Below are 9,252 nucleotides of genomic sequence, written 5' to 3'. Positions count from 1 at the left end.
CTTACTCAAATAGTGTAGTTGTAGATATCTTTGGCTACTCTGTATATTTTCGATCAGAGAATGGATATCTATTCACCAAGTCGCCTTCAATCTAATAATGATTCACTCCTCGGTCCCACAGCAACATAACGGTATTCTGATAAATACACTTCGTAGGATTACGGCATCATAACGATGCACATAATGCGCGATACTCCACTCCACGATAATTCGTAAGTTCATCTGTTGGCAGCAAGTTCACAAGATATATTTTGCACTCTTTGGATCACAAAGTAAAGTAACCATATAAAGAAAGTATCTATTTGGCCTATATTTCATAATAGTGACCCAGACATCCCACATGAGATAGTTATATCATGTGGGACCGTTATATTACAGTGTATCATTGCAATTTTCATGGCACAGTGCATATCATCAGTTCGCCGTTCCTCGTGAACCGAAGGCCCAATACAAATAGGCACACACTATGACTATACGATGCGCGTTGTTGTATCCACGTTTCCAAAGCGATCATCTTATTATCCACGGTACAATTTTTCGGTCAATGCTCTTTCATGACCCATCACATTCGCACCGTGTAAAACGCTTCCATTCTCGGTGTAAAAGATAATCTACTGTCAACTGCTGTTGACAGTCTGCGATAAAGGATGCCATTTGGTAACCGTCTTGTCTGGTTGCGTTAACATCTCCTGCCAATGTAAAAGTTGCTCCCCTCGGCAAAACATGAACGAGCCGACGACTACTCTTCCGTATTTATATGTTGCCTGCAATTTTCCAATTCGGACGAAGCTTCTCAGCGAGGATAGGAACCCAATCATTCCTTTACGGTTTTGATGTGTCGTCACTGTTACAAATTAAGTGTATAATTACCGGCATAGGTGCACAAAGGACGTAAATATCGAAAGGGTGTTGATAATGGGGGATGGCTAAAGTTTTCTAACAAATACGTGATTTCAGTGACCCATTGTGCCGTATTAAGCTCATGTGACGTAACAACAGAGCTGCAATGACTCGAGTAGCGATTTTGGTGACCCGACTTGACTCAAGTGATTTTCCTAAAATACGGAAAATTACTCGACTCGACTTGGGTCAATTTGTGCATTGACTCAACTCGACTCGATTAAGTCATATGACTCGAGACTCTAGCGGCCAAGACAGGCAGGTCATTGTAATTTCGAATAACATTAAAGTTATCAAACCATTCGTTTTTGGTTTATCAGTAGGCCTTGAAAAATGGGACCAAAAACTGTTACGAGTGAGGAAATGATTATATTATCAATGCGAGGCATTTGACATCACACAGGCAAGAGTTGAAAAAAGTAGGTTGAACATGACCCGAGCTCGAAACTGAACATTGGACACAGTGACTTAAACTCGAACTCGACCCGTTACCTCCCGAGTTGGACTCGGATTTGACTCGGTTGTGAATTGAAATGGACTCAATTTGTCTCGACACTCAAACCATAAAAGTCAAAGTAGCTTGTGACTCGTAACCTTGTGACTTGGTTACAACCCTGGTATCTACTTGATTACACTGAGAACCTATTTCCAGTATTTCGATACTGACCACCTGAGATCTACTATATTATGATATGATTATTCACACGATGAAGTGTCTGGTACCATAGGCTTACTTACCTCCAATTGAAATGCAAGACGAATCGATGTCACTGGACGATACGTGAAATGAAAATGATTCATTGTAATCGAGATTTGGCTCTCCTACTTTCATACTTGTTTCCCTCTTCTTCACCACTCTGTGGCCATGTGATAGCGATACCGTGACGCGCACGCCTAAACACGAAATGGAAACGCGGAAGGACTATCTCTCTCATTGCTTGTAGTAATATAGATGGAAACTTAGGATTGATGAATCCAAGGTACATGACACCGTCGCAACAGCCTAATTAACGCAGTCGTCGATATTATCAACACCAGAATACCATCAAAACCACTGAAATTGAGTAAATGTGGTGTCCGGAAAGGTTACTTCTATCAAGGCATCGTCTCTTTGAAAAATAACTAGGCCTATTCCAATGAGGGTATAGCCTAGCCTATACAACGGCGTTACCTGTCTCCGTGACGTCGATGTCTTTTAGATTTCTAGCTTGAATCACGACTACAGTAAGGCGATTCATGGATGGATGGTAACACAGGGATAGATTGATGTCACCCAATGATGACCCAGAATCTCCCGGCTGCAACATAAGTACAGAAGTATATTGATTTGACATGAGTAGAGTAATAGAGTCATATTGCCAATTCCAACCCTACATTTCAGTGAAGTAATAGCATATATTATTGTACAAGTATACATGATACCTAGCGACGACTCGAGCCACATATTGCCACAATGCTAAAGTACATATTGACGTTTTAGACGTCGCCAAATTTATCAACTGGGGCAATCAAATGATATAATAAACGGAAACGGAAAGCTGGATATTTCGAGCAAACTTTTGTAACAAAACAACTAAATTTTGTGAGATTTTCAAGGTTCATACTCGATTGCTCGTTAAGTGTTGATTTTTTATGCCTCGAGCGCCGTGCATAGAGTGGCCCGTAGTTTAAATGCAATAAACTTTTACCAACGATGTTATAGTGAAGTGAAAATTATATCATATGGAAAAGGTTCACATTTCACAGCGCAGAATCTACCAAGGTGCGTTTGTGAACGTGAACCTCTAAATACACTATACACTTTATCTAGTCAAGATACCGAACCTTGCTTGAGACAATTTTGGGCGCAATACCGTATATCAACACTCGCATTGCAAAATTAATTTTCATTACAGTTGCGGCGCGGTCTATGGGGCAATCGGGGCTTTGCCCCAACTATCAGTCAATGCTAAAAAATATCAGCAATGACAATCGCAACATTACGGTGAAAATCGCGGTATTTTTTTGTATTTACGCTTGGAAATGTCTATCTGGGCGTACATTTTATTGTCCAGAAATGCTCAGAACTCAAAACTTTTTTGTCTATTCTCCGAAAGCTGATCAATTTTCAATTTTCAATCTGAGACCCATAGTGCATATACTAACCGCAGATAGAAATAATGTGTCTCATAAAGAAATATCCATTTGGAATGGTGAGCGTCACTCAAAAGTGTTATATTTGTAGGCTACGCTTAAGCTAGGCCACCCCGTCCCTATCAGTCTGAAAATAGTCCATTGATCTAGTCGTACGCGGAAGGAAAACGAACTCGTGCCATTTCCCCAGTGTATTTTGATAAAATGAATTAAACCCGCCTTCAATGGTGAGTTTTCCACCCTTGCCCCTCTACCCGAATATATATAGAATAGCAGGGAGAGATATTACAGCATTGCAATGCAAAACACTATTTAGTATTTCCTACTATTCGAAAATGATGATGAGTGTCGTGGGGCTGATCGAAGCAAGTCGACCGCAGTAGGCTACTATTGGAGCCTACGATATTCATATATCGTAGGCCCCGCTACTATAAACGCTGCAAAACAGGTGGCTTTTCCTTCTTGCCATGTACGAATTTATATTGAACGAAATAATTCACAACAACTAATGCCATTTGCCAGGGCAAATTATCAGACAGCATTGTTTAGGCTGGAAGCTAAATGATGGATTGCAACTTAACAATAACTCACCCGTGCTTTATCTTCCAAATCCTTCCATTTCAGCGCGTCCCCTTCTGCCAACAGTTCGACATCTGCCAGGGATATCAAGGCATGACCCAAAAGTTGTTTCGTGACCTTCCTTTTGTCTCCGTCATATACGGACAGACGTAATGTTCGCTCTTTGATATTTGAAGACGAAGCCTATTCACACACGAGAAATCATACATGAAAGCAAACATAATTTTCGTTACATCGCTTACCTGAAAAATGAAGGTTTCGTTGAATTTCGGATTGTTTGTTCTTCGCTTCACTTTTGTCTGCTGCGACATCCGTTCGTCGGGAAGCAAATAAAGCTTCACAAATGAATCGTGCGGGGCATTTGATTCACGTCCGGGTAGTTGCATAACCTATACGTGTTTTAGAAGTATCAAAGTATATTGACATTTTTTCGCAACATGGTAACAAATTTTCAGAGCATATAGATATATGTTATATATCGCTATTAGTGCTTATGTGATGTTCACCTTAGCACCGTCAAATATTTTTCTCTGAGAAAGAGGGAGAGAGAGAGAGAGAGAGTCTTTTGGACTTCCCACGATTGTGGGGTTGCCACAGCGGATGAGTGCTCACTGCTCAATTGTCCGCACTCTGATTAGGGTCGAGTGCTCAAAATGACCGATGGTTTCACATCTATTTATGTAGGCCTACTGTTCAATGTTCATGTGTATCAATTTGCCGAGAGTGACAAACTAATGAAAGTACACTCGGAGTTGCATGGAGCCTTGAAAACGTCAGTTTGCCGAATGAGATCATAGTTGCATCGGCAATTCGGCATAAATGTAACATAAATGAAATCAATTTTTCAAATGAGCTATGATAACCAGCATTTTTTTAAAAATGAAATATTATCACCATGACAAAACTGATAGACCCGCCATGATAACTTCTTCATTATGGTAAATAAATCAAGGCCGCCCTAATTTTAACGTGATAGTTTCAGCAAAAAGTATCCATTACTTATTACCCGACAGGTCGTGATCAAAATGCAACTTTGGAGACGGATGAGAAATTATGAATACCAGGTCACTACGTCTATTTCGTTATTCAACGTTCTTAAAATCAAGAATCCATGTAAGGTAGCAGTACCTTTATCACCTTCACAGTCAGAGTTTCAACAATGGCATCGTACAATATAGTATACCAAATCCTTCCAAATCGACTTTGCGGCAATGTCTCGTCGTTGCACTCCGAATGCCTGGAATGATACCGTTGTCACGTGATGTTATATCACTCAATCTAGCATTGTTTACTCATATAGGTGTAACTGAAATCCATTCACCGATGGTAGTCTTTGTTTGGTGTTATCATCACACGCATCTGCACTCTCGGTCCCATCCGTCTCCTCATCAATCAGCTCTGTGTCGTGGTGTAGGTCGTGCGAGCTCGCTACCGGTAAAATATTCATTGTCACGTATAGATAACAATCATTTCCGACCATGAGGCCTGACGCGCAAATAGCAGAGATGCGCGAACCATTTGGGAAAGAAAAATGGCGAAAACAATCAATTCAGTATATGCTATAGGTGGGGTTGTGTTCAAAATTAAATTGCAGTTGAATCCCATCTGTTTACAACATTTTTTGGTGTTCGGATCGGATCAGATAGTGCTCGATGCCTGGGTAATCCTGTAACATTTAGGAAGGAATTTTTTAGTAGACTTCAGTCGGACTCGAACCTGCGACCCATTCATTGTTAAATAAATTTCAATCACTGCTTCCGGGTTGGATGATAGAGTCTGCGTGATAAAACTGCCGATATATCAACTGCGTTGGGGGTTACCCATTGCACACTACCTCTATATCTAATGCAAGTAAACGTCATAATCATGCTACATATGGTCTCTCGAAAATAATTAAGTCATTATGATATGATTACATGGTTTTACACAAAAAAAACAGTCAATGTCTTTTGCAAAAGCTTTGTTTAAAACACGATTTGTTTTAAATGCAATCATAAATATAGACCTACCTACAGCTTTAGATGATGAATATAGATCATTGAGAAGATATGCTGCTCATGCACAGTATCTTTAATCGCTAACATTTCGAAAATTAATCAAGCAATTGTACCTGAACGTCCTGAACCAGAAATCGATTCTCTTAAAGGTGGGATGGTGAAAGGAATCACGCTTGTTGAGCTCGGACGACTCCTTCCCAAGGAGGTAGTCGGTAGCCCTAGCCTATTCGACATCTTAAAATCCGTCACAGGCTTAGTTAATAAATGTGAAACTTGTGTAAGACGAGAGAACGGGATCACTGCAACAGTTGAATGGGTCAACACTCAAAGGCCAATGCAGGATATTCTGAAAACATTTCTACGGGTAAAATGTCTATCCTTCTTATATCGTTTATTAGAAACTGCTCGACCTAACATGCCACCTCATTTTGTCGCTTGCGTCTTATATTCTCTGCATTACTTTTCATTCAGTGTGCATGCCTCTTATTTACTTCGCCTAGGCTAAGGTGGGTGTCTGATCTTAATGGCTACTCCAAGTTGTTTCGATACCTTCCTATCTTTTCATTGTATCGCAGTCTTGTGATGTTTTGAAACGATGAAAATATTAATAAACCTGATTGATTGATTTATGTTCTGAATAGCTGCAAACTGAGATGGTCCTAATTAGGAACGTATTTTTGAACCCCGACGTTAATAGGATTTTCTACGAACGGGCTGTTAGGCACCGAATTTCTGATGCTTGGACGTCAGGATGACGGCGTCAACCTATAACGAATTTTCTCAAATAATGCATGGAAGGCAACAACAAGTACCAAAACAGCATCTAAAATAACCTACTGTAAACACTATGTTACATCTGAGCGATTCGTCTGAACCATTGGCATCACAAAGCAGCCTGAGCATGGGAATTTTGAATATTACATTTTCTTCCTTTTAACTCAATTTTCAAGCATATATTGAAAGGAATCTATAGATTTCAAGCGATATTAATTGTCGAAAAGACTGGACAGGCTTTGTAGCACTGTCAGGATCCATTCTGTATTGACGAATGTAGCTAACCTCCGATTATATGTTGAAAGTGTACGACCCGCGAACAAATGTACTTTTTAAAACTACTTAAGCGCTGGTATTTTTATTGCTATTACTCAAGCAGAAACTATGACTATACTTTGACCACTTTTGACTGTATATACTCAGTTATAGAGTAACTGGATAGCCAATATCGATCTGGTGTATGCATACAATGATGAATGGATAGTCGAAGAATCGTGAATCCTGGCTAAACAACAATGATAATTTCAAATTATGCACTATAGTCTTCTATCAGTACACTCGCGCAATTACTACTAATTAATAATTATACGTTGGGAATTTTAAACTTATTTTGAGTATGTTTCAATGAGATTTCATCGACTTTGTAATACGCCACTTTAGAAGGTCGTAGTACATTCGTTTTTCCATATATTAATGCCACAGTGGATACCTAAATTCTCACGAGGCGATTTAGGACGTTTTCAACCGTGAATGTGGATCCCCGCTGACACAATGTTCGGAATTCACCATGTTTGCTCTTAGATACCTGCGTATATTTTGATCATGTAATTCTAGGGATATCAGTCATTTGCGAAACATATAGGTATTACACCGAGATAGTGCTAACATGAAATACTATAGCCTGTTTAAAAAGCCGGGTTACGAAAACGTAATGATCTCACAGCTGTAACTAACTCGTGCATAATACTTTTGCTTCATCACGAATCTTCATATGCTTGTTTGTGGACTTTTGATTAGATGTGGACTATGGATGGTCAGGATAGGTGATCTATTTATAGATTTGAAAAGCATTTTAAATTCTGCCGATTTTTGTTTAAATAGAGCATGTCAATTAATAGGGTATTGTTCTTACCTAACAAAAATATCCTAACAGAAAACAACCTCTCGGTAAACCTTGCCTACATAACTTACACCTTATCCACGATTGCTTCTGGGATTACGTAGATTACACTTCTTTAACCGCGACATGTCCAAATATTTTGTCAGTAGATTTCGGTCAAATTTTAATGCGAAATGTTCACAATTTTCCTCTGTGCTTACATCACTAGTACCATAAACTTTTCCTTCTGACAATGACAGTAGGAGGATGATCTAACAGAAAAGAGGGATCAGGTAAGATCTTAATCCGGATGCCCGACAAGACGTCATAGTTTTATAAAATCACAAACAACTCAAAAGCTGTTATCGAATGCGTCACATTTCCACCATTCACTTGTCGATTCTCATTACACACTGAAAACCTATTGTTTATTACATCTGTTATATTTATATCTATATCTACAAACTTAGCGTCAATATACTGCTGTCGATGCTTCAACTTCATAACGTTACATATGGTAGATACTGATTTTCGGGGTACGCACACATATACCTATTCGCTACTTGACAACGCCTCCGCTAATGGTACTTGAGTGTTTACAAGGGCTTTTGTGATTGAGCGCCCGCTTTTCATATCGAACAATAAGTTTTCCGTACTCTTGTCCACAGAAGCGTACATCGAAACACCTCGATTTCTGATAGGCTGTTTGTAGTGAACCTATACTCGAATCATATACTATTCAAATATAATATTTAATAAGTAATCATACTAATCATAATAAGCGGTTTATTATTATCATTATACGAGATTCAATCCAATGTAATGAAAAGATATGAACAGAGGATGTCTAAACGACCATGGTCTCTCAATCTAAGATCCACATCGATCTAATGGCCTATGTAACATTGACCGATTTTGATCTTTCGGCTGCTATCTTTCTTAGATGCTTTACCTTTCTCTGGCGCTTTACGTGCTTTCATTCGCTTTTTCATTAGTGATTAGTCCTTGACCAGGCCTTTCTCTGGGGTTGGCGTAAAGACGCCTACTATACTGTTGACGGTCTCTTTAGGACATGTGGAATTGTTTATGCTCAAGCTCATTATATCTCATCGGGCAACAGGTGACAAATTATTTTGAACTAGAACTTAAGTGTAGATTTCTGAGACATTTAGCAATGTGCCACTCCACTACGATAAGAGATGGCTGATCTCGGAATAATCCTCCAACCCTATTTAAACGCGGCATAAGCAGGACGATTTTATTTACTTAAAATACGGAAGATTTTGCCCTAATAAAATCAAGATTTTGACATTTTTTACCATAAAAAACTTGATTTTGACCAAATTTTGACCTCATGTATGTAAATTAGGTGTTTTCCTGCATGATGATAGAATTTTACTACTTCATTCTGGTTGGAACTGTCTGTCCGTGGGAAGTATCTGAACCCATGAAGAATTCCTGTAGTTGCATCACGCCGTATGGTAGAAATAATTAAAATTTGATGTAGTACAACAACGACTTCGTAACAATTTTGACAATTCTTTGACCTAACGATACAATTTTGACAAACTTTTACTTATTGTGACATATCAAAAAATATCGCTCATAAGCTAACTCAATGACAATAAGGCTTGATTGTCCCTCGCAAAAGTTTTGAGAAGCTACATCCAACATTTGAAAACAACATACCGCGTGCATATTTCAGGCTCTGAACCTCTGATACGAACATGATATAAAATGGCAATGTAATGCGAAATGTAATCAGCTATC

General features: G+C 39.0%; 2 protein-coding genes across 4 annotated transcripts in view; one reads left to right on the top strand and one right to left on the bottom strand.

Annotated features, from left to right (window-relative positions):
* The window catches only part of LOC145458766 (uncharacterized), a 181,010-nt gene that overhangs the window by 30,977 nt on the left and 140,781 nt on the right, over positions 1–9,252 (top strand). The gene's annotated exons all lie outside the window — the stretch shown is intronic.
* Positions 226–7,971, bottom strand: LOC145458771 (synaptotagmin-15-like). 3 transcript variants are annotated; one of them, XM_080337252.1, is made up of 8 exons: positions 5,723–7,971; positions 4,905–5,040; positions 4,741–4,849; positions 3,855–4,001; positions 3,625–3,795; positions 2,072–2,198; positions 1,639–1,794; positions 226–844 (listed from the first exon to the last, which is right to left on the bottom strand). In XM_080337252.1, the coding sequence occupies exons 1-8, from the start codon at positions 5,841–5,843 to the stop codon at positions 618–620; spliced, it is 1,194 nt and encodes a 397-aa protein (XP_080193378.1). In that variant the 5' UTR covers positions 5,844–7,971; the 3' UTR covers positions 226–617. The 3 variants fall into 3 exon arrangements, with proteins under 3 accessions (XP_080193378.1, XP_080193379.1, XP_080193380.1); XM_080337253.1 differs by having other exon boundaries at positions 4,934–5,040; positions 5,723–5,737; XM_080337254.1 differs by lacking the exon at positions 5,723–7,971 and adding an exon at positions 5,622–5,637 and having other exon boundaries at positions 4,934–5,040.

Source organism: Botryllus schlosseri, chromosome 16, assembly GCF_051294905.1.
Source record: "Botryllus schlosseri isolate E-star chromosome 16, Bs_hap1, whole genome shotgun sequence".
Taxonomy (NCBI): domain Eukaryota; kingdom Metazoa; phylum Chordata; class Ascidiacea; order Stolidobranchia; family Styelidae; genus Botryllus; species Botryllus schlosseri.
The sequence above is the reverse complement of the archived record's forward strand: the minus strand, read 5'-3'. Positions and strand labels throughout refer to the sequence as shown.